The sequence below is a fragment of the Alosa pseudoharengus genome, unplaced genomic scaffold (assembly GCF_046254945.1).
Source record: "Alosa pseudoharengus isolate Yale_2024_CS ecotype anadromous, Long Island Sound unplaced genomic scaffold, YU_APseudo_1.1 YU_APseudo_1.1_scf_14, whole genome shotgun sequence".
NCBI lineage: Eukaryota > Metazoa > Chordata > Actinopteri > Clupeiformes > Clupeidae > Alosa > Alosa pseudoharengus.
Window position 1 is genome coordinate 32,667,516 of NW_027468609.1, and position 25,329 is coordinate 32,692,844.

Sequence of the window (25,329 nt, forward strand, 5' to 3'; positions counted from 1 at the left end):
GGCAGCAGCACGCATGCAGACACACACTCACACGCACGCACGCACGCAGGCACACGCACACGCACGCACACACACACACACACACACACACACACACACACACATACACACACACACACACACACACACACACACACATCCATACATTTGTACGCAAGTCATCACTCAGCCACTGTGTAAGCTTCTGTGTGTGTGAGAGAGAGAGAGTTTGTGTGTGTGTGTGTGTGTGTGTGTGTGTGTGTGTGTGTGTGTGTGTGTGTGTGTGTGTGTGTGATGGATGTCCACACTGACTGCCCCCAACTGGCAGTGCAAGGACAAGAGCAGTGACTTTCAGTGCAGTGCTCCCAACATCCCCAAATCCCTCACTCACTCACTCACTCAATCTATCTTGCTGTCTGTCTTTGTCAGGGTGATTCCGGTGAAGCAGGAGAGCCCGGACTGCAGGGAGACCTCGGCCCTCCGGTATGAAAACGCAACTATAATACCAAAATACAACACACCAGCTGCAATCACAACAAACCCCACCTCAACTACTATCACACCTAAAACACAATCCAAACACAACACAAGAGACATTATGTGTGCAACACAAATGTTATACACCACAATATCCTTATCATCCAGGTGAGTACTGATGGGGTGCTGATTGCTAGTTGCTAATGTTCTGCTCTGGTCCAGGGTCCAAGAGGCGAGCGTGGAGAGAAGGGAGAAGGTGGTCCTGCTGGAGCTGCTGGACCTCCCGGTCCCAAAGGCCCACCCGGAGATGACGGTCCAAAAGGCAGCCCTGTGAGTGCCTGTCCAGTTCTGACACAGTGCAGCTCTGTATGAGGCTTATGCGTTCATGTGCTTGATTGGCCGGACACTAATGAGTGGTGATGCTGATGTTTGTTCCCAGGGTCCAAGCGGTTTCCCTGGTGATCCTGGTCCTCCTGGCGAGCCTGGTCCCGCTGTAAGTCCTCTTGCTGGAAAGATAGATTCAGATCAAATAACATATTAAATTATGAACTCAGAAATAGACTCATAAGCAAACATGGTTTACTTACTCTTAAGTTTAAATTTGCTCATCTGCTGAATGACCTTTAGTGTGCTATAAATAAACTTGCCTTGCCTTACCATTATACCACTCTGTTACTCAAGCACCCATTGACAAGCCATTAACAAGCATCTCCTCCCTGTAGGGTTTGGATGGATTACCTGGTGACAAGGGTGATGACGGAGAGGCTGGTCAGCCGGTGAGGATGCGTCACACTTACTCATCCCATCCATTTGTGACTGGGATATTTATGACTTGATGGAAGGAAGATATTTGTGACTCTATGCAAACATGATATTTTAGAATGGTTCTGTAATGTCTATTATTGTGTATCTGATATCTGATGCATAATTTCTCTCTTTCCCTCGTTCTTTCCTCTCTCTCTCTCTGTCTCTCTGTCTCCTCTGTCTTTTAGGGTTCCCCTGGACCCACTGGTGAGGCAGGTCCTTCTGGACCACCAGGAAAGAGGGTAGGCATTTCTTATCAGACCTACTTCATTGTGCTGTTTCTTGTGTGAGCCAGAGAATGTCACCTTATCTCTCTTCAATTATTCTCTCTGTCTCTCTCTCTCTCTCTCTCTCTTTCTATCTCTCCCTCTCTCTCTCTCTCTGTTCTCTGTGTAGGGTCCGCCTGGACCTGCTGGGCCTGAGGGAAGACAGGGAGAGAAAGGAGCCAAGGTGAGAAACAAACACAGAGATTTAAAACACACAAACACACGCGCCTACACACACACACACACACACACACACACACACACACACACACACACACACACACACACACACACACACACATGCACATAAAGACACAGACACAGACACACACACACATACACAACCACACACACACACACACACACACACACACACACACACACACACACACACACATACAGCAACGCTCATAAAGCAAAGCCAAGAAGTGTGACAAGGCATACAAACACACAAACATAAACCACCAAGGATGTTGTTGATTGTTTCTTAGGGTGAGTCTGGTCTGGACGGTCCTCCTGGAAAGACTGGCCCAGTTGGACCTCAAGGTGCTCCTGGCAAACCCGGTTCTGAGGGTCTGAGAGGCATCCCCGGTCCAGTGGTGAGTCCTAATCCTTACAGGACGTAATTGGATTTTCTAGCAGCTTAGCTGCAAATCTAATACAGATGATTTCCTTGTTGATTCTGGAGCTTTGGAAGTGCATCATGTTTGTTCTAAACAAGCGGAATAAGATTGGAAAATATGTCTCTACTTTAGAGGTCGATATATTGAGGTTTTGAAGGTTTTGAAGTATTTTGCCAGTGCTAAGCCCATAGAAGGACTTAGCTTGTACTTTGGTCTGATTCTGTGTGATTCTGTGTAGGGAGAACAAGGTCTTCCCGGTTCCCCCGGCCCTGATGGACCGCCAGGACCCATGGTAGGCTCTCTGTCTTCTCGCAGTTTTATGCATACAAATGAGAGGATCATTACCACAGAAACTAAACCCATTTGTCTCACTCTCTCTGTTCCTTCTGTTTCCCTCCCCCCCCCTTTGTTCCCCTTTTACCCTTATTTCTTGCTCTCTTTCATCCCCCTGTTCCTCGTCTTGTCGACAGGGTCCTCCCGGCCTGCCAGGACTGAAGGGAGACAGTGGTCTGAAAGGTGAAAAGGTGAGCTCCCCAGAAAGCGCCTCGTAACTGATCGCTAATTAATAAATAATCTCGTCCGAGCTTTTCCCCCGTTTCCCCTTGTCAGACGGTTGTGATTGACAGCTGAAACCTTCGGCGATGTCTTGCATCTCACCCTTATCGCTTGATGAGGTCTCTCTGCTGCATAGAGCTTTTCGTCATGTGTCTGTTGTAATGATCTTACGGGCTAGACAGCTCAGCGCTACAGATGCTCTCTTCTAGTTTCAGCGTCGAATCTCTGTAGAATCTCCAGGCTTAGCAGACGCTGACAGAGAGGCGAGAGAAGCTGTCGGAACTCACTGATGAGTGTTTGACTGGCGTGGAGGATGAAGAGAAGCATATGTGTGTGTGTATGAGTGTGTGTGTGTGTGTCTGTGCGTAGTTTTGACTGACACATTTGGTTGTGTGTTTGGTCAATCCGCAGGGTCACCCAGGTCTTATTGGATTGATCGGACCGCCCGGAGAACAGGGAGAGAAGGGAGACCGAGGCCTGCCTGGACCCCAGGGTCAATCCGGACCTAAAGGAGACAATGTATGGAAGATGGACTCATAAACACCCTTCACACAAACACACACATACGCAAACATGTGCATTGACCACTAGTGGCCGAGCTGTGCCACTTGTTCACTCAATTCACCACACATTACTCCATTATGATACACAAATCCTCCTGTAACGCTCTTTAATTTGATAATAATAAAAAAACAGCTTCTCAGCTAATCAAGGCAATCCTCCCCATTGTAACTCTGTATTAAATCTCTCATTCACTTACTGTGTCTGTGTCCCTCTCCTCCTCTCCTCCAGGGTATTGCTGGCCAAACCGGTCCTCTGGGCCCCATCGGACCCCCAGGATTGCCTGGTCCTCCTGGCCCCAAGGGAGCCAAGGGCTCTTCTGTAAGTGCCCTGAGTGGTTATGTCTTTTTAAGTGTGTGGGTTTCTATTTCTTACAGCTTGAATATTATATTCTCAGCACTGGAATGTGTGCTTGAAACAGCAGTTCAGGCTCCTTTCTGTGTGTGTGTGTGTGTGTGTCTGCTTGTTTTGAACACTCTTGTTTCTGTCTCCAGGGTCAAACAGGTCCTAAGGGAGAATCTGGTGTTCCTGGGCCCCCTGGTCCTCCTGTGAGTATAATTCAAATGAGTTACTTGACACGCATGTCATATCCAGCCTCATGACTCTCCCACACATCATATCCAATTCATGTGCGGCTCGCATACAAACCGTATTTCATATTTCAGTCTCCCAGGCTCCAATGTAACCTATATCTCACTCTCACACAGATAGTATCTCACCCGACTGTCACTCATTCATGTGTCGTAACAAAGTCTGTTTGATACTGTGAGAAATGCTGAATTGAAATATCACTTTCACAACCTTATGGTGCATATTAGCTCTTTTCGCAGATAGATATGCTTGTGTATAAAATGTATTTCCTGAAATCATTATAAAGGACTTTATGCCAGTGCTTTTTGAAATGTCTTCAATTCCTCATCTGTTTCGGTCTCTCCGTGTTCATAGGGTCCTCCCGGCGATGTCATCCATCCTCTGCCTATGATGCACAGCCCCAAGCGTGCAAAGAGGAACATCGACGCCAGCCAGCTGATGGACGACGACGCCAACTATAAGGATTACGACGATGGCATGGAGGAGATCTTTGGCTCGCTCAACTCCCTGAAGCTAGAGATCGAGCAGATGAAGCACCCGCTGGGCACCCAAACAAACCCCGCCCGCACCTGCAAGGACCTGCAGCTCTGCCACCCAGAATTCCCCGATGGTACACACTCTCTCTCTCTCTCACACACACACACACACACACAACACACACACACACATCAATCATGCTAGGTCCTGCAGGTACTGTATGCCAGCCTTTTTCTTAGTTAGACATACAAAAGCTCTCTCCCTCTTTCTCGCTCTCTCTTTCCTCTCTCTCTCTCTCTCTTTCTCGCTCTCTCTCTCCTCTCTCTCTCTCTCTCTCTCTCTCTCTCTCTCTCTCTCTCTCCCACACAACCACACACACACTCACATACACACACATACACATACATGCAATGTGCACGTGACGCCTTCAAGGCCTGCATATTCACTTTCATCGAAATCCCAAGCCAGGAATGTACTGTCCAGTAGAACTATATTATGAGTAATTAACCCATTTAGAATGAAATCAATTTGTTTTAATTAGGCCGCGTTAGGAGGAAAGATGCATTTTGGACGTGCTTCATTACCCACATACCCTCCGACTGCGGAGCCGAGCTGGCCCAGATTCCTACCGCCAGCGTGGACTCGAACTGAGCCTAACGTCCTAGGCTGCCCAGTCGATGGGTCGATAAGTCAAGAGACGTATTTATGGACGCAGGAGGCGGGTGATTTATGCAGGTTTTGGGGTCTGACTCAGGTTTTGCTTCTCTCTCTCTCTCTCCCTCTCTCTGCCAGGTGAATACTGGATCGATCCCAATCAAGGCTGCTCACGTGACGCCTTCAAGGTCTACTGCAACTTCACCGCAGGAGGCGAGAGCTGCATCTTCCCCGACAAGAAGAGCGAAGGGGTGAGAACTTTGTTGTCGTTTATCCTCCCACCATTTACCTGATAATTCCCCCAGAACCATTATCCTGCCTCCCCATAAAACCACTCATTTGATGGTCCAGGCAATCAAAAACACATTTGCATCAAAGGACTTACCTGATTCCCAAAAATCTCTCACCTCCCCTCAGTACCACATTGTTAACCTTAAATCCTCACTTTCACACAAACCCTTGCCCATTCATCACAGGCCCTTCTTAACACCCTGTCCCTGAGCTATTAGCACAACCAGGCCATGTGCTCCTTCATCCCACTTTGGTCCACTACCCTTATTCTCTCCCTCTGTGTCGTCTCAATATGGACTCAGGTCTGCCGCAGGGGGAAGTTGTGCTCCAGTAACACTTTCCATTATTGCTAAAGTTTTTGTGTCTAAATATGTGTGTGTGTGTGTGTGTGTGTGTGTGTGTGTGTGTGTGTATGTGTGTGTGTGTGTGTGGTTGTATATTTGTTTGTGACTGTCAATCATGCCTTTTTAACTCATGTGTATGTAAATACATCCAGACAGGTGACACCAGGAGGTGGCTGCCGCTGTTTGTTTTTGTTAGTGTGTGTGTGTGTGTGCTGTATGGGTGGACTAATTATCTGTACTCATAAACCAAATGATTGCAGGAGCTGTCAGTCACTTACCTCCGGATAATGACCCTCACCCCACATAGTCTGTCCTCTTTCGCTGTGTATGTGTGTGGGTGTTTTGCGTGGACGTCTCTACATACCAAAACAAGTGCAACACCACATTCTTATGTATTACACACACACACACACACACACACACACACACACACACACAGACGCGCACACACACACACACACACACACAGGCACACACTTCCACATTAATCCCACAATAATGAATTTTCAGATTTTAATTCAGGGAGGCAGTTGCTGTACACACACCTCTATGTATAAATGACACACACATGCATTGTGCACTTGCTTCATGATATAGTGTGTGTGTGTGTGTGTGTGAGAGTGTGTGTTTGTGTCTGTCTGTCTATCTGTCCTTTTGCATTTTCTATGTGTAACCGCTCTCTCTCCCCTCCCGCTGTGGTGTCCCAGACGAGACTCACCTCCTGGGTGAAGGAATCTCCAGGCTCCTGGTTCAGTGAATTCAAACGTGGTAAACTGGTAAGCGTCCCAGACCTGCCCCCCTCCCCCCGAGCACTCCCCCCTGACTCGCTCTCGTATTTTACAGAGCAAAATGGCTCGCTGGCCCAAAGACTCCCCTGGCACTTGGTATAGTCGCTACAAGCGCGGTTCTCTGGTAAGTGCACCTGGCCAAGGGTCCCGAAAGAGCCCGGTCCGGTCCCTGGCTGGACCGGTTCTCTCCGGGTCCTGCGGTTCTGCATGCGTCTGTGGTCTGGACCGTTAGATCTCGGCTTCTCCTTGCGGGGCGGCGCTCCGAGCCAACTCACCTTCAGAAACAACAGCAAAGGTGTGGCCTCAAAGGCATCTGGGTAAAACAGGAGTGGCGGCACACTTTTGTCATGGCGATGGGAGAGAGAAAGGCAGATAGGCTAAATTGGACTACTCCTGCAGTTTACACCATAAATCTATCCCCTTACCTGCTCTATTTGTATAACTTGTTTATTGGCCGGCAGAATCATAAAAGGTCCATGACAAAGTATGCCCGCTTCTGATTTTTACTTGTGAAGTCAGAAAGTGACACCTTAATGTGACTGAGTGCTCTCCTGAGTTAAATAGTCTACAGCAAACCCAGGTCAGTGCAGTGCTGGAGGTGAAGAGTATCACACTGCGTCTGCCATTTTGGAATTGCAGCACTACCAGTTTCCTCTAGACCAGTTCAGTTCTGTGAAACCGTATGCTGTAGTACTCAGTCACTGCCCACGGGGCTTCTGGGTACCAGGCCTTCACTTGCGGCTGTGATGGAGAGGTAATGTGTTTTCCTTGGTGGCGGCGGTGGTGGTGTTTCCATGGCAATGTGGGGGCTGTTTGTGCACGCGTGGGTGGTGGTAGTTGGAAGGGAAGGGGGGATTTGTTTGTTTATTGTTTATTCCAGTTTGGGCACTGGAGACAGTAAACACACCCCCTAGCTGAGCCAAAGCACAGCCACAAACATACTGCACAAGGACACACACTGGGAACGGATAACCAAGTTTTTCTTCTGTTTCTCATTTACATCATAGATGGTACATTTTCATAAAATTTACAATTCATATACATTCTGATTATAATAGGAATTATGTATTTCTAATTACCATTTCATTAATTGTAATATGTGGTAATGGTTATCCATCCCAGGTATGTGTGTGTGTGTGTGTGTGTTTGTGGGTGTGATTTGGATGTGCATGAAGCCGAGTGAAAAGAAGTGTGTAAAACCGGACAATGTGTATGGACCTAAGTAAGTATTGTGTGTGAGAGTGTGTGTGTGTGTGTGTGTGTGTGTGTGTGTGTGTGTGTGTGTGCATCAAGCTCTTGGAACAGCATGGCACTGCTTGCACCCTGCATGCGTCAGCTCTCTCAGTCAGTCATGTGTGTGAGTGCAACAGTGATGGACGTGCAGACAGAACACAACAGCGGTTGGTATGACAACAGAACAGCCAAAACATTTGCCTTTCTTGATGCAAATGTTACATCACACCAAATCTAAAAGTAGTCAGGTCAAATGAGCTTTGTTTAGGTTGCACAGTACTCCTACTTGCCACGAATGTCATTAGCCATAAATAAATGAAGTTCTTCGTCATGGATGTAAATGAGAATGTAGGAAGAAAGGTTCATAGTCTTGACTCAACAACCCACCATCCACCCAAACACACACACACACTTGCAGGTATTCAGCAAATGCCCAGCATTATATCTTGGAAAATACAACCTCATACTGCCTGTGTCACAGAGGCAGTGAATTATGGATAATGAAGCATTTAGACTCATATATCTGGACGCTATCAAACATGACAGTGGACTGTGCGATGGACGCAGGCCAGACCTCCGGCTTGCTAACGCTGTCACATCTGCCGTTGCAGCATTCCATAACTGTCATTTAATCACAACAAAATATATCAAGGACTGGCCAAGGTGTTTGACAGACACCAGACACTATTATCTCAACCCTGTTTGATCGCAGCAGAGAATTATGGGTAATGAGCTTGAACACACCTCAGGGCTGTTCAGAGCAGTGAATTATGGGTAATGGGGTTAACACTCCTGTGGCTGTTCAGACAAGTGAATTATGGGTAATTATGTCAACACTGCAGCCTGACAAGAGTGGTGAGTTATCTGTAATGAGGTTAATACCCCTCAGGCTACTCAGAGAGGTGACTTATGGGTAATGATTTTTAACACACCTTATAACATGATGATAGGAATTAGTGGAATCCATAGGATTCCATAAATACGTTTTACCTTAAATATACTACATTACAATGCTAAGCCAGTCATAGCAGGTGACATGGAAGTGTCCATCAAAAAGACATAGGCCAAGTAGAATATTAGGGTGTGATGTTTATAAGTAAATGCTAAATGAGACACTAGCCTCTGTACATCTTAGTATTCTTGAACCCTTGGCAGATCGTTCCTCTCTTTGTGTGTGTGTGCGTGTGTGTATAGCTCTCGTATGTGGATGCGGAGGGTAACCCCATCGGCGTGGTGCAGATGACCTTCATGCGGTTGCTCAGCGCCACAGCCCGCCAGAACCTCACATACAACTGCTACCAGTCGGTGGCGTGGCACGACCCGGACTCGGACTCGTACGACAAGGCTGTCCGCTTCCTGGGCTCCAACGATGAGGAGATGTCTTACGACAACAACCCCTACATCCGAGCTGTTGTGGACGGGTGTGCGGTGAGTTGCAAGAAAAAGACAGAGGAGTCTGGATAGTGCTGTAACTGCAAACTGAGATTTCTCTTTTTAATTTATTTTTTATATTATCTGTGTCATTGTATTGTTTTATTATTCATTCATTTTTTATTTTTTTATTTTGGAAAGGTTCACTATATAGTATAGAAAGGGAGGTTTGTTGATACTGCCATCATTGACTCTTTAATTCAGTCTTCAATAGTGAACTGAATTTATACCTCAGGGTTCTTACATTCGGGAGATGACACAGTGGCACTCGGAGGATGAAACAAATCTGGAACCATTTCAGTGGAACCATTTGAAATCAAATAAAAGGTTTCTGAAGTGAAGTCAGGTGTACAAGCCTCAGAGGCCTCTGTGTGATTCATTGGGCGACTTCACGGGGGATCCTCTGACATTTATTTGGTAATCAGTTAGGCCTGGTGCAGAGCCAGAGGCACGGGGTAATTAGATAATGGGAGCTGATTACAGCAGCAGGAGCTGAAAGGGCCCAGGGTTGATGTCCTGGTCAACAGCTTTCTTCTGGGGCGCTTTCATTAATGGAACTGCCTCTGCCTGGGAATGAACATGATCTTTACCTGCCCCGATATGTCCGGGGGACCCCAATCAGCACAGACTTAGTGTCCGCTTTGGGCCCTGATTTGTATGATATGCAAAGCACAAAGTCTTAAGTCTAACTAAAGCTAATTTAATACATAAGCAAAATCAGTTTGCCAATTCAACACCATGGGAAAGGCCGTAACGGCAAACACTGATGTGTTAGCTCAGTGCTCACACACCACACAATAATTCATGCTTGGGAACTTTGCTTGTTGATAGACTTTGTACTTTTCCCATCATTTAAATTGAGGTCCATCCAGTCGATGAACATTAACTGTGTGTGTGTGTGTGTGTGTGTGTGTGACGTGATCATCTGGTGGTCACCACTGAATTTGGACATTGGATTTGACCACTGAATTGAATATGAGTTGCAAGACTGACACAACATGCTTACTGTTCCCTAAATAACCTCATAACTAATAAACATTTCCTCTCGTTTGCTTCCTCTACAGTTGAAAAAGGGCTATGAAAAGACTATTCTAGAGATCAGCACACCGAAGGTGGAACAGGTACCTTTCGTAGACATCATGTTCAACGACTTCGGCGGAGCGACACAGAAGTTTGGCTTCGAAGTGGGACCTGCCTGCTTCATCGGCTAAGACTGTTCTCTGAACGCCCAAAGAAAAAAAAGAAAGAAAAACACACACTCACTCACAATCTTCTCATTCTCTCAGAAACTTAACATGAGAAAGAATTCTGACTTATTTGTAAAGTATTTGTGTCTCCATGCAAAGAAACCAACAAAAAAAAACATGTATTACACAATATCAAGATAACAATAAAAATCAAATTGGGAAAAAAATAAAGGAAGAAAAAATTCTATAATAAAAAAAATGCTAAAAAAAATCACAGCAACCTTGTAACCTCAGTTTACCCTCTCCCTCACATGCAAGTTTTGAAACTGGATGAGACCCACGCTAGCTAGCTCCACCTGTCTGTCCCCGTGACCTCTGGCCTCTGACCCCCATCTCACCTTTCACTTTTTGCCATGACCCTTGGCCTCCTCCATCTCTCCCTCCATCCCCTCCACTCTCCCATCCCCTCCACCACTCTCCTCCGCTAAGGCCCAGTCTCTTGCTCCCCCAGCCGCAAGGCCAGGACTGGTCATCAGCACGCTGGTCTCTTTCCATGTGATGTGGCCATTTTCTTCCTTCAATCTGGTTCCAGTTCCCTCCCCCTTTCCCTCGTGCGTCTGTCCTGTGTGCAGTCATTCATTCTTGCTATGCTTTTGTTTTGTGCATAATTCTCTCCCCATTCTTTTGAATGGTGCTTATTATATAAATATATAAATATTTTTTGTATGTTTGTAAGTACTTTCTGTATATTTTTTTCTGATAATGTGTCTGTGTTTTTTATATTTCTGGCTTCAAAACGTGCATGTGATAAATGGAAGATGAGGAAAAGAGATGCTGTTCCCCTCCCCCTCTAAAACCACTCTGAATTGGATGTGACCGCCCAAATAAAACAAGAAACTAAGGTGGTACTGTCTTGTTACCAGTGTAAAGCACGTCTTAATTGTAATTTAACAAATCAAAAAGAGTGACAATAAAAGTCAGAAAAAAGCACACGAAGCAATGATGTGAGCATTGATTTGCCCGAAAGAAAGAAAGGTTTTTTCTCCTGGCGGAAGGCAATCCTGGGCCACCGTGCGCTCAGAGGTAGACCAGGAGTCGAGCGGACATCATCAGCCTGCGGTCATGGCAATCTGTTGTCATGGCGACTGGCGGGCGCGGCTTTTATCCCCCCCCCTCCTCCCCCAGCGCTTTTCCTCGCTTCTTGTAACCCCCTGTCGGAAGAACAGTTGCACAGCGGGACAAGTTGTCACGTTATCGAGGAACACAACAGTCGTAAAACTAGGTGCTACTTCCTCTTCTCTGTGGTGCTATGTATTTTTTTGTTTTTCAATTTTTTTTTTACTGTTAATAAAAAAATGATTCACTGACATTTTTTGTCCGACTGTTAGCGCGTCTCCCTGCCACTTACCTTCCCCTATGACAGGGGGCGCCATGCTGTGCCTGAGCGGGAAATATTTTACTGCATGCCAATCCATCATATTCACTCATAGAACAGATTGTTGTTTTATTTCGTTGTTGTTATTTGCTGTCATGTATTTTTGTTTTCAGTGTTTACGTCGGATGTCTTTCTTTTCACGGCCCACACAGAAATCCACACTTGTCAAAGGACTGAGTGAGCACTGCAGATTGTAGGAGGAAATCAGATCAGTCCTGCCACACCTTACTAGTGCAATGCTAATATGCTAAAGTCGCTACTTAACGGTAGCCATAGTCCGAATGTCAGCTGAAAGTGGCCATCATTGCTGATGCAGGAAAGGGAGTGTTCCCTGACTAGCTGCCACGCCCAGCCCAGCTTGCTGGCTGCAAGTGCCCCTTTACTCTTTAGACCTCTCTCTGTCCTTGTGCTTGTTGGTGGAGGGGTGTTCCAGTCTTCCGGGTGTCAGTGGAAAGGGGTGCGGTGGGGGTGCTAAATCACCCTCCCTCCCCCTTAAGAATTCCAAAGCTTTTTGCCAAGGAGGAGAGCCTTAGTCGATGTACCTGATGATCCTCCAGTCTCCTGCCAAAGTCCTTTCTTTCTTCTTATCCTTCCTTTCCTTTCATCTTCAGAGACTTGAAGGCCACAGTCACTTAATTTAAAGACCTAATGTTCATATATGGAGGACTGTCGCTGGTTGCCTTTTTATGCCGTACGAGTGTGCAGGTCCCCACCCCCCTTTTTATGGAGAGTAGGAGCAGGTATCTCATCACACTGCACATTAAGAGGAGCCACTTGAGAGTAATAAATATTATTAATTTTATTTTATATTGTATTGTTTAAATTTTTCCTCTGGCTTACTGAATGGGGATGGAGAAAGACAAAATCCTTAGCTTATGTAGAGCGCTTGGGTTCAAGTTAATCCGCTATGATCCAGCTCTCTATTTGCCACTAGTCAATGCGCATTGTACAAACCACAATCTCTAGCTTGTCACCACTGCATCGCCTGCTATGATGCCCTTACTTCTCTATCGTTTTTTTTGTATTTTTTTATTGACTTGAATGACTTTAAAACCACAGACATAGTATCGGAATATCACTTTAAACATTTGCTCTCGATTCACAAAAAGCAATAAAACTAATTTCTGTAAATGTTTTAAAACCAGCAGCCATGCTGCCAATTAAGATTTTATTTCTTTTCTTCTTTTTTATTTTTATTTTGTCTTTCTCCCTTTTTTTGGAAATATAATGTGCATTCTTTTTCCAAGTTTTTTTTCTCCTTGTCAAACCTGTGTAAGAAAGGATAGATGATATATTGGTTTTTATGTCAATAAATTCAAGTTTACTGTGGCCACACACTCTTGTATGTCTTTTGAAGCATTAAAACGTATCTGTATGCATGAGTTGAAGTTCTTCCTCTCCTTGTTATACATTCAGATGACTTGATCTCCAGCCCACAATTTTATTCCGAAACATTATCTATTTCAAGAGTGCCTCTTTGATAAAGCAAGCTGTCATGCATTGTGAATTGGGGAGAGAGCAGTGATCATGTAACTCTCTACCTAAGCCATTGTTTTTTTGTAGTATATTTATTGTATTATTTAAAAAAATAAATGTAAATGGACACCAGTAGTGCTACTTGAAAAGCCCCCTCTGTATGAAGCTGAATAAAGCGTCATTGTTACTGTTACTGAGCATCCGCTAACTGCTACGGCACTAGGCATGGTGTGTGTAAGGGGTCAGGAGGGTGGTGGTTGGGAGTGTGCTGTGTGTGAACTCTTTGATTACAGACTACGGGCTTCTCAGTGTCACATTGATTGGGCACAACGCCATTGTGTGTTCCACAGGTGCTGGATACCTCGTTGCCATCACTTGGCTGACAACGTCTCGACTACATACAACTTACAGGGAGGAGGAATGTCCATCTTCAATGGTCACACACCATACACCATACACACACAACGCACTGTAAAGTATACATACACATAACAGAGAGCTACAAATTTGTCATGTGAGATATATAGGACGTAGTAGCATATAGCTAATACAAATGGAATACATTTTTCTGTGTCCTGACATCCACCTCTGGCTGTATACAGCATCACCAGACCTATTTGGTTCTACATAAAATGCATTCACATATACATTACATGTGCTCAACTCAAAGACATTTTTCATCTAAAGCAGGAAAGCAAAAAAGGTCTATAGAATTGTAATAGATGTTATCAGACTGATAATATCAGTGTATGCGGCACGCTTCCGTGGAAATTAATGTTGGGGTTGGTTAGCACATTGCCCTACTCATACAGCTTCAGGAACACTCTCAACTGATACAGCCTTCTTGTTCATTTACCTATTATGATGTTATGTGTTATATGACTTCTTTGATATCTGACATTGACGCAACTTGATGTGCTAGTCACCAATCACCTCTCACATATACTTCACACCCAGCAACATCACAGGTTCATTGTTACTGTCTAATATTGCCTTTAATGTAATGTAAATGGAGAGCATTTGATCAGGATGAGGAAAGAGGTTCATTGAGTGTAAATTAATCATTAGTCTATTCAGTTGCGCACAGCAATAAAGTTCTGCTAATTAGATAGCACTGATTGTAGCTCTGACGTACGTTAATGAATCTTCCCTCAGGCTGATAGCAAACATCAACCCACTAATATCTTATGATAACATGCGGGGAGATTTAAGGTCTCTATGAGAGGCACAGAGTGTTACATAGCCGTGGGATACCTGCTTGATTGACAATGCGGCTGCCTGGCGTGTAATGGTAGAACAGGTGGCAGGGGTGTGTGATCACTCTGGAAGAGGTAACAGTAGGTGTTCATAGCTGGCCCCCATGCTGTTGGCCTAGATGCATATGAATCAGGCAAGATACACATGCACATGCGCGCGTGCACGCACGCACACACACATGCACGAGCACGCGCGCACACACACACACACACACACATGCACAAGGGCACACACACACACATGCACGAGCACGCGCGCACACACACACACACACACACACACACACACATGCACAAGGGCACACACACACATGCACGAGCGCGCGCACACACACACACACACACACCAATGTACACACACACACACACTCACACACACACAGGGCTGCTACAGTGAGCTGCCGTTCTCTTCTGAATTTCCATATTCATGCCTGCCTCTCCCCAAGACAATGTTGCTCACATGGGGGGTTCTCTGCGTTTATTTTGGAAATAATACCTCATGAAAAAGAAACTCTCAGTGAACAAAAAACAACACAGAATGACAAAAACCTATTTACCATGATCATCTTTGATTAGAAGTGTTCGTAAAGGCTCTTGAAAGGATATGAATTTTAACATTTGCTGAATATCAAAGGAACCCTATTCAGAAACATATGCATTAAATTTGCAAGGAGAGAAAGACATTACTTCTCATTCAATTCAATCAGTAATACAGTAGATAGCCAAAGGTAGAGGCAGTATAGCCTATGCAGGTTACTATAAAAGTCCATGCAAACGATACGACTCAGACAGGACTCTGAAAGGCTTTTAAGGTGTATTGGTTGAGTGGCATGGTCCAATATGCTAGATGCCTATATTCTTACTAAGTATTTACAATCTATAGATGGGAGAAATGGATTCTTTCTGATAAAGAAGGACTATGTTGAATTACCGTACTTGTGGTATTTTAACAAAAAATAAGGGTCTGGGGCTGGGAGATGGACAGACTTGGATGAGTGAGTGTTACCTTGTTAAATGTTGAGATGATGTTGTCAAGTTTTGAATATTGTGTTGTTTCTGTCGTGCATCTTATCTACCGTAATTTCACAACTATTAGCCGCGGCTTATACATTGATTTTGCTAAATTTCTTCAGCTATGAGGTTAATGGGGGCAGTTAATATGGTATTAATATGGTTTTGTTTCTTTTAACTTGCATAAAACACTGTACACAATGCAGCTAATACACAGGAAATTACTGTACTCACTCTGATTTGGTAAGTAAAAAAAACACCAGTAAAGTGTCTATAAATCATCAAATACCAAACAATTAGCCCTTATTCTCAGCTACCAGTCAATTACCCATCAAAAACACCAACCATAACCTGTTCCTCATCAAACCCCAAGGCTAATGGGATTTGCCACTAAGGAGTCAAATAGTTTGTGGGTCCTCAATGGGATTACAGGAAGTGGAACTGTTCTCTGATGTTATTTCTGAACACAAAGGAGTTCACAGGAGAGAAGGAGAGAATCTACAGTTTGCATCCACAGCCTCAGCTCAAACATGATCGCCCCACTTTACAAAAGTTGTCCTGTGACTGGCTGTCATGTCTCGCTAATTACTGCCTCTTGTTCCAGAACGTTTCCTTCTGCAGAGCTATTTATTGTGCATCAGACAGCTGAATCAGGGTTTCGGGAAGCAGATGCTTTTTTACCTTAAATTCATCAGTGTCACTTCAAATTGAGAAGCTGCGCTTGGCTAGGGATAGATTTGGTCAACTCAACCATCTGCTGGTTATCTCTCTCTCTCTCTCTCGCTCTCTCTCTCTCTTTCTGTCTGTCTTCCTGTCTCTCTCTCTCTCTCTCTCTCTCTCACACACACACACTCTCACACACAAACAAGATAATCCACTCATGTTTATGCTTGATATAGAGGAATTTTGAGTGAAGTATTTATTGCCTATTGATCCCCCCCCCATTCTACTTTCACAGTATGAGCTATGAGGCACAAAGCTAACGGCTTAAGCACACACACACACAACACACACACAACACACACACACACACACACACACACACACACACACACACACACACACACACACACACACACACACACACACACACACACACACACACACCTGCCACTGTCTTCACACTCTTGTGCTTCGGAGGCTAATGCAACACTTGATATTTTGGATGAAAGATGAGCTCAGGTTAAGCCACAAATGCCTCGTTTTTCACAGAGGTAGAGCCTATTAATAACACGTCCCAGACCAGCTGTTCCAAAAAAATGCTGGGGAGACAGGGGGAGTCTGAGAGCGCACCTACATCAAACACACACTTCAGACTAAATAACACTTCAGATGCACTCTTGAGACTAAACAACTAAAACAAGAGTTTCTAAACAAAATGTCTCTCCCCTCCCCCCTTTTGTCTCTCTTTTAATAGAACAATTATCAGGCAGGGAGATGGTTAAGGGGGGAGGGAAGATGAATCAATCTAACATTATCAACTGGTGCTTGAGAACAGAGGCAGGAAATCAAACTTGCCCTTTGGCTTTGTGTACAGACGCACACTGACAAACCACGGGGGCACGTTCCTTACCCCTAGCGAGCGGTTAAAGGTTAGCCATCGTCTCTACAAACACCTCTCACCCTTCCCTACGGGGCATCCCACGCACCAAAGCAGCCCTTTCAGATGACAGGCCAACCTTCTCATCGGCCTCTGGAGCTGGAACCCCTTGTGGTTCACTGTCACAAAAGTAAGATGTGATGATACGTACCGTGTTGTAAATTAAAAATAAAAAGATAGCGTTTAACCTTATGATGTGAATTAATTTTTTAATTAATTTTAATTTAAATTAATTTGAGGTGGATTAGAAGAAGAGAGAGAGAGAGAGAAAATGCACTAGAGATGGTATGAGGAGTGGAGAGCGTTTGATGTGTAAATCCAAGATGGGTCTGCAGGACACTCTCTCTCTCTCTCTCTCTCTCTCTCTCTCTCTCTCTTCTGTCATCTTCTCCCAATGGACAGGCCAGGTGTTTCACATTAGAGTTTGGGGCAAATTTAGAGTTGCCCTTACTCCAAACAACATGACAACATGAGAGGAATAAATGATTACCTTTCTCTATTCATCCTCTTCTTTTCCTCCATTTTTACTTTCTTTGTTCCATCTCTTTCTGCCTCTACCCCTCTTCCCAGTGTGTGTTAGACACACATGCAGTAGCCTATAACAGAGAGTCAGGCAGTCACATATGGCTGTCATGGCATTCACAAGAGCCCTCTGCACGCAGAGCAGGTTTTAGACCAACCTGCACAACAACAAAAAGCTGTATCCCATCAGAAGTCATCAGTCCAACTGCCTAAGAACCAAAACCAAGAACCTCTCAGATAATTACTGTTCTTGTGCTCATGCTATCACGGTTCTGCGTCCCAGATACACAAAACAGGCCTAAACGTGTAAAGATTTCTGGGCAAAACGTTTGGCGTTAAACACAAGCGCCCCCACTTCACGTGAGTAGGTGAACATGTAAAATCTGTAATTAAGTCATTTTATTTCACTACCATAAGGACAAACATATGGTAGGTTGCTTCGTTATGTATTAATTTGTTTACCCCTAGTGTGGTGACTTCTCACACTTTTCCCTCTTCCCTGATTGCCTCCGGGGGTCCGTTACCTTGGTAACTCCAGAAATTATGAATAAGAATCAGGGGTGTGTATGGTTGCTGTAATTATATCAGAGAAGTGGAGCCAAGAGACAACAGCAGTGCCAAACTTAGAAAAGTCCAACGGCAGAGTATAAATCTCTGTAAAATCTCCTGGTGGGTAGTGTCTTGCAGCGAATATGCTGACCCCTTGGCTGGACACAGGTGGCGGTGAAATTGTTCAGGTGTTGGCAGATGCACCGGAGGGTGTGGCATGACACTGGTGTGGTGGATATTTCCGAGAAATCCGGCGATTTTTCGCATATATCTCTGCTTCTCGAGGTCACTGAGTACTGTCCGTATGGAAAAAAAAAACGAGAACAACCGGTGGTAGTTGTAGTGAAAGTAGTTCAATGATGAAGCTTTGAAATGTACACATTAAACAGAATTATAACAATATATAATACATAAAAGCCATTTGCCATGAAAAATTGTTACCTGCCTTCAAGAAACTATAATCCAGTGGAGAGCAAAGCAGTGCAAAGCAGGATTATTCAGTTGGCCAGATGACTTAAAATAATATGCCATGATGACATTGTTTCTGTGAGAGTACTGAGCTGCTGGCCTTTTAACACATGCACTACTGAAAGGTCAAGAGTGTGATGGTGACTGCCTGATGACTACATTGGTTGGGCATGACTTCACAGTTGTCAGGATGAAAGAAAAGCAAGGTTAAAATAAAACATCATTCATAAATCATGCTAAAATTACCAATCTAACAAACTAAACACATACTCTTCTAATTACAGTATATTCCTCTAGATGTAGTCTTCAAAGTTATTACAAAAATGGCAACATACAGTATATGGTGACTTTAAGTAACCATAAGTTAAACCAGAACCACTTCAAATTAGAATGCTACTAGCCTAGATGTTATATGAATTCAAAATATAACCCCTAATGTGCCTCAGAAGGAAATAATACATTGTAAATCTAATATTTTTGTATTCATTGGCTGTTGCTGAGGTGCACAGATCCTGGTCGCTTTCACTGTTTCACCGTTTCACCTTTTTTGTTTTAGTGTTTGATGCTCCACTGACATTGTGCTATAGCTCTCTTTGGCATTTTAATAAACATCTTGAATTTACATGCATTTCAAGTGAAGATGAAAGAACTGGAAGAATATCGCGATACACAACCTCCAAAATATGGATTTAAAAAATTGTATCACATACTGTAGTTCTTAGACAGTTAGTGGCATAAGAAATATTTTAACTTTTCAAAATGTCACAGACGCCTTGGAGAGCCATGGAGATAGGTGAGACCAGACAGAACGATGATAGAAAAAGCAGGGGAGAGAGAGAGAGGAAAGAAAGTAAGAAAGAAAGAAAGTGCAGGAGAAAAGGAATACTCGCATTTTTCTGGAAAGCATGAGACAAAGGATTTCTTTCTTTCTCTCATTCCTTTGGCCCAGCACATTCCTACTCTCCTGGTGGCAGATGGCATCTCGGCACCTGTGAACGGAACAAATTAAAGAGGTGGGGGAAGAGGAGGAACATTGTGGGAGTGAGAGAACACGCAATAACTCTGCTATAGATGTTAATCATCCAAAAAACACTAAACCATTCAGTTGTGGAAATCTAATCTGCATTTGTTGACTGCAACATTTTTGCAAACAAACTTGCTTATTTGTCCATTCCTGATGTAGAACATTTGCTAGACTGATTCTTTGGCTGTGTGTGAGCCCCTATTTAGAGTCCACTAAATATTTTAAACTGGAACCATTTAGCAGGTGGATCCATGTGCTCGCCTGGCTCCACTGGGGATTCGCTCCGTGTTTCTAAAAACAAACAAGCCAAGACAGACATAAACTGAGCTCTGTGCTGCACAGCATCCCTGGGTGGAGTACATTTAGCTGGTAAAAATACCCACTGCGGCGACTCAGACAGGAGGAGATGCATAGCGCCACCATGAAACTGCTCACACCAACAGACTCTGACACAGATTCATCTGCACCACTAGGAGGCTGTGTTTGTAGTCCGTACGTACTGTACAAAGAGCCTATGCCCTTAGGGAGGGTTGTTTATGCACTCATGTGTGCTGCATGTATTCATGAGGGAACATACAGTATATGGATAGTGTATGTGTTATGCACAATGTTGTATATGTGTATGATACATGTAAGTTGTGGTACTGTAGGTTTGTCTATGCTGAGGGAAATCTCAGGACAAACACAAAGAAAACAAACACAAGGTCACTGCAGCTTCTATATACAGGCTTCCTCCAACTTTTCCTCCCTAATTCCGTTTTTTTTTTTACCATCGCGCTCATACACACACAAATGGACACAATGCTACAAATCACATGGATGGTCTCTGAGCCCAAGGCTGGTTCACACAAGGGCCTTTACTCCAAGGCCCTTGCAAAGCCCAAGGCCAGCCCATAGACAGCTCTGTCTGCACACACTCACATGCACACACACACACACACACACACACATGCACACACACACACACACACACACACACACACACACACACACACACACACACACACACACACACACACATATTGACCATGACCTATTTATGAGTAGCCTTCGGTGCCATCATTGCTCTGATGCCAGCGCACTCTATTCCAGTTGATGGATTCCCGCCATTCTCCTAAGAGTGATCATCATTTGGCTGAGGTCATACTACTGACCATTAAACAGGTCAGCAATTAATTTAATCACCACCATCTTACCATCTTATGTACACTCCAGGGTATTATCCATGCATGGCATGAACAAGGCCTAGTCCTAATAAGACAGAGTTGATATTATTTTTAACTTAATGCATCATATATTACACACAACTGCTTTCTACAGTGACTGTTAACTCTACATTATATTTCAGGTCATCATAATGCATACACTTGTATTTATATTGTATGTATGTTTTTAAGGCAGACACAGAGGATGAGTATCACTGGCTGTGTAGTGCTACGCTGTGCAATGTGCTGATGGATGCAGGACACGCTGCCCTCACACATCTCACCCTGTTCTCCCGCTGAGAAATCAGATGCAGCCAATAATATCACTATCAGTCTGACTCTCCACCATCCCTCACCCTCCACCCTCACTGGCCTCAATCTATCACTCAGTGTGCTAACACTGTGTACCAGTAGTCTCTCTCTCTCTCTCTCTCTCTCTCTCTCTCTCGCTCTCTCTATCTCCATCTCTCTCTATCTCCATCTCTATCTCTTTCACTGTGTCTTTCTCTAACACCCACATACACATGCCCACAAGTGTGTTCAAGTAATACAAATTATTCTTTTAGATTCAGTTTGATTCAATTTTGTTTCCTTATCAGGCGTAAAGGTGGACTTGCAAAAGTCATCTGTAGTTCTGCCCCAGTGCTGAAACAATTCAATGATTCAGCAAAGAGACAATGTTCTGTCGCTTTTTGCTATTGATCGGACAGACAGAGGTGATCTGCGGTTCTATTTTTTACTGTCGTAAAACTGAGGTAAATAGACACACACACACACACACACACTCACACACACAAGGAAAAATGCCACACACCTGCCAAGAGTGAAAATAAAGATGAAATTATGAGGGTGTTTACAGTCCACCTGAGGTCAGCGACGCCACAGCGATTCATCACTGTCATCTCAGCATCTCAGCCTCATCACGTCCCAACTGTCCTTCTGGTGACAGACAGACAGAGAGACAAGCAGGACCAGCATAGAGAGTGTCTGTGTGTGTGGTGGTGTTGGTGGGGGGGGGGGGGGGGGGGGGCTGAAGGAAGAGAGACAGAGGAAAAGATGGACTAAGAGATGGAGAGAATATAAGGGAGTATGTCAGCATTCTAGTACTAGAGTATGTCAATGTCAACATAATACTTGACACCAGGCTAACAGAGAGCAACAAATAATTTATTTAACACTCTACATTAAGGGCACATGAATTATGCATGAATTAACTCATGATGCATTACTTCATTCCTTTATATCTTATTAAGAACAATCAGAAATTGATATGAGTTCATAGTCTCTCATTCATGACCTCATGCATGAACAACACATCAACTTAAGCATTAGGCATCATTATGATTTCTGATTTCTTAAGCATGATCATCATGATTACATGAATTTAAGGTTAATTGCTCATTAGTTCATCATGTCTGTTGCCCCTCAACTAAAGTGGTGAATAATGACATGTGTTTAGAGAACTGCAAAGTTGTGTTCCATTCAGAATTTAAGCAGTGATGACCACATTTTTGGCAGAAAAAGAAATAATCATGATCATGCTTAGTAAATATAATTGACTAATTCATAATGATGTGCCAACCTTACCTTTAGTTTAGGTGATGTGCTGTTCATGTATGAGGTCATGAATGACAAACTATGAACTCATGTCAATTCCTGATGAATCATGAGGAATGAAGTAATACATAAATCATGAATTAATTCATGCATGAATTCATGATAATTCATGTAACCTGTAAAGTGTTACCCATTTATCTTTCTGCCAATACCTCATGTGTGCCCCCAGTGGGCTTATACAGAATGATTTTGTAGAGGTAATTCCTTTGATATTATAAACCATATTATATTTGAAATCAAGCAATATTTGTAACATTCCTCACAGGATAAGTCTGGGTGTAAGATGACTTTCTGATGGGGGCTCAGCTTTCAAGGAGCAATTTGATATGGAATGAAGGTGTAATATGGAACCGATTCAGTCTGAACATCAGTAATGCCATGATGAAGGTTGATGCTGCATTGCAAATGACCCTTCAATGTCAGCCATATCCTCCTTCTGTACAGTCTTTCTGCTTCACTACTCTCTCTCTCCCTCTCTCTCTTGTTCCCTCTCTCTCCAGGTTGTCTGTTGTTGTATTCACTGAGGCAGCCTTTGAGTGGTATGTCGAGGAACCATGCTGGTTGCTGTCAGCACTGCCAAACAGAGATCTGGGCAGTACAGTCCCAGAGGATCAAATGAGCCACAGAACAGAACATCAATTTAGATCACAATTTCAGCCAGACAAAGTCCCTGACAGTGTTCTGACTAGTTAGAGGTCATTGCATTAGCTTTTCTCCTGCCAGTGTCAGATGGATTTAGTACTAATGAAATGCAATGTATAAGCCAGAACATACAACCCTTGCCAAAGCCATTTTCTGACAGCTGTTATAGGGCAGCATGTTCTCATTGCACTTGCCTTGTTGATAAAACAAACCTTAAGATCTATCGTGATACTAAAAAGAATCACCAGACGTAATTTGCAAGGAAGTTGAGTGAAAACAAAAATAAAGATGGAAAAGATAAAGACAAAGAGTGAGATATAAGAGAGGAGTGATGGCTGATGACCCTCCCACCCTCCCGCGGGTTGGGCCTGTGAGCATGTTGAAGCTTCGCTGTGCGAGGAGATTAATCATGAGATTAATTGTACTTCCCTTTGATCTCCCCCCACGGTTAAAATATTCACATGACGCTCGACTCTGTGTCAGTTACTGTTTTCCCATCAGAGCTCGTCATCTTGTTCTTCTCTTAATAAAGTCAGGCCTGACTGACAGCCAATTACATAAGTTGGGTGAGAAGAGTCCAGGATTCCGAACTGCACTTGAAAGAAGGAATTGCATCATTAAAGACCAGGTGATGAGTCAGGCATGGTCTCATGCCGTTAACGTCAGCATCAGTTGGGAATGAGCCTTACAGGAAAGGAGGTGTTGAGCATAATGACATCTCAAGTGATCCTTTTGAAGCCTTGTGATTGGTCTTGACATGAAAGCTTACGCGGTTACCTCAGATGTGGCAGCCATTTTGTCTCATCTCCCTGCAAATGGTCCCAGAGACAATAGTGTTGTTTTAGGGCTAGTCCACACGTACCAAACCGATCTTTTTTCCCTCCGTCTTCCATGGAACTGTATCAAGAATACAGCGTGCGCTTTTTGGGTCAAACGCACAGGTTTTGCATCGTCTTGGCCGATCGTCCAAACGAATCCTGTAAACGCACTGCCCAAAACCGCACTTTTTTGAAACCTGGTCCTAGGGTGGAAAAATCTGAAACCGTAGCCCTTGCGAGTTTGTTTGGACGGAGAAACCGCATAATTACGTATTGATGATGTCATCGCCACACCGCCCAGGACTTGACACTTATAGTATTGCCTAACAATACTAGTTTTCATACATGACATTACCTACGATTACACTCAGTAGAATAAATATCACAACTGGTGCTGCGCAGCGCCAATAGCTTATCATGTCTTGGTGGACTGAACAGTGTTTTCCCTGTGTTTTCTTGATGCATTCTAGCTACTGTCAGTGACGCGAGAGAACTAGTCAGAAGTTATTAGTAAGTTTAAATTAATTTGTGCGTAGTGCCGGTGTCATTCATTTATTTTACATGTCTTACAAGATAAATAAATTCATTCATAGTCTAGTGAAGTCAGATATGAGCATACAAAGACGCTTAGAACTCATGTTAAGCCTATGGTAGATGCGCACTAAATGCGAACGCGCGATTTGATCCAGGCAAAAGTATCGACTGTTACTAACGAAGGTATTATAGCAATATTATAAATGTGGCGACGGAATAGCCTAGAACTTGGGTAGGCCTAGCGTTTAGTAGCCTATGCACTTGCGGTGATAGCCAAAACTAGTAAAGGAGATTATTTGTAGCCTACCTGCATTAGCCAAATAAAGGACGGGACTGCACCCTTCACAAACTGTAAAAATGAAGTTTATTAGTTTTACAGTTGACTAGTTGACAGTTCACTATTAGTCCACACCAAGGATGGGCAGTATTTCTAACATATATTTAAAATATGTATTTCAAATACAAAATACTATTTTGTAATTTGTATTTTATTGAGATGATGAAAATGCCTTTGTATTTTGTATCAAAATACTTCAGTGTAGTGTATTTTTGTATTTTCAAAATACTGTAAAATACTTTCTGTGAAACACTAAAAATGACATCTATCTAATTGTATATATATATACTGTAAAGCACGAAATGTCTGTCTCTGTCTGTTTGTGGCACCCTTGCATGGTCAAGCCCCTCTGCTCCAGTAGTGTTTATTTTCCTTAGCTGGAATGATTAACAGGCCCTATAAAATATAAAAAATGTTTTATATAAAAAATAGTCTGAATGCAACACTGTTTGAGTTAGTTGTGCTTAAAGGCATCAACTGAGGAGACACGACTAGCTAAGGTTACACACACTCCTTTGCTCACACAAGGACTTGAGTTCACAAGTTTATATTGCAATACTTGAATTTGCTATTT

The 25,329-nt window shown here is 43.7% G+C and overlaps 1 protein-coding gene across 1 annotated transcript in view; it reads left to right on the forward strand.

Annotated features, from left to right (window-relative positions):
* The window catches only part of LOC143123371 (uncharacterized), a 45,177-nt gene extending 31,812 nt beyond the window's left edge, over window positions 1-13,365 (forward strand). Inside the window, exons 46-62 of the mRNA XM_076284731.1 lie at window positions 409-462; window positions 679-786; window positions 896-949; window positions 1,179-1,232; window positions 1,449-1,502; window positions 1,657-1,710; window positions 2,018-2,125; window positions 2,388-2,441; window positions 2,620-2,673; window positions 3,116-3,223; window positions 3,497-3,586; window positions 3,760-3,813; window positions 4,211-4,466; window positions 5,126-5,238; window positions 6,330-6,398; window positions 8,838-9,071; window positions 10,139-13,365. Of these exons, the coding sequence (XP_076140846.1) occupies window positions 409-462; window positions 679-786; window positions 896-949; window positions 1,179-1,232; window positions 1,449-1,502; window positions 1,657-1,710; window positions 2,018-2,125; window positions 2,388-2,441; window positions 2,620-2,673; window positions 3,116-3,223; window positions 3,497-3,586; window positions 3,760-3,813; window positions 4,211-4,466; window positions 5,126-5,238; window positions 6,330-6,398; window positions 8,838-9,071; window positions 10,139-10,285 (1,665 nt within the window). The 3' untranslated portion in view covers window positions 10,286-13,365. The remainder of the gene's footprint in view (window positions 1-408; window positions 463-678; window positions 787-895; window positions 950-1,178; window positions 1,233-1,448; window positions 1,503-1,656; window positions 1,711-2,017; window positions 2,126-2,387; window positions 2,442-2,619; window positions 2,674-3,115; window positions 3,224-3,496; window positions 3,587-3,759; window positions 3,814-4,210; window positions 4,467-5,125; window positions 5,239-6,329; window positions 6,399-8,837; window positions 9,072-10,138) is intronic.
* The last annotated feature ends 11,964 nt before the right edge of the window (window positions 13,366-25,329 follow it).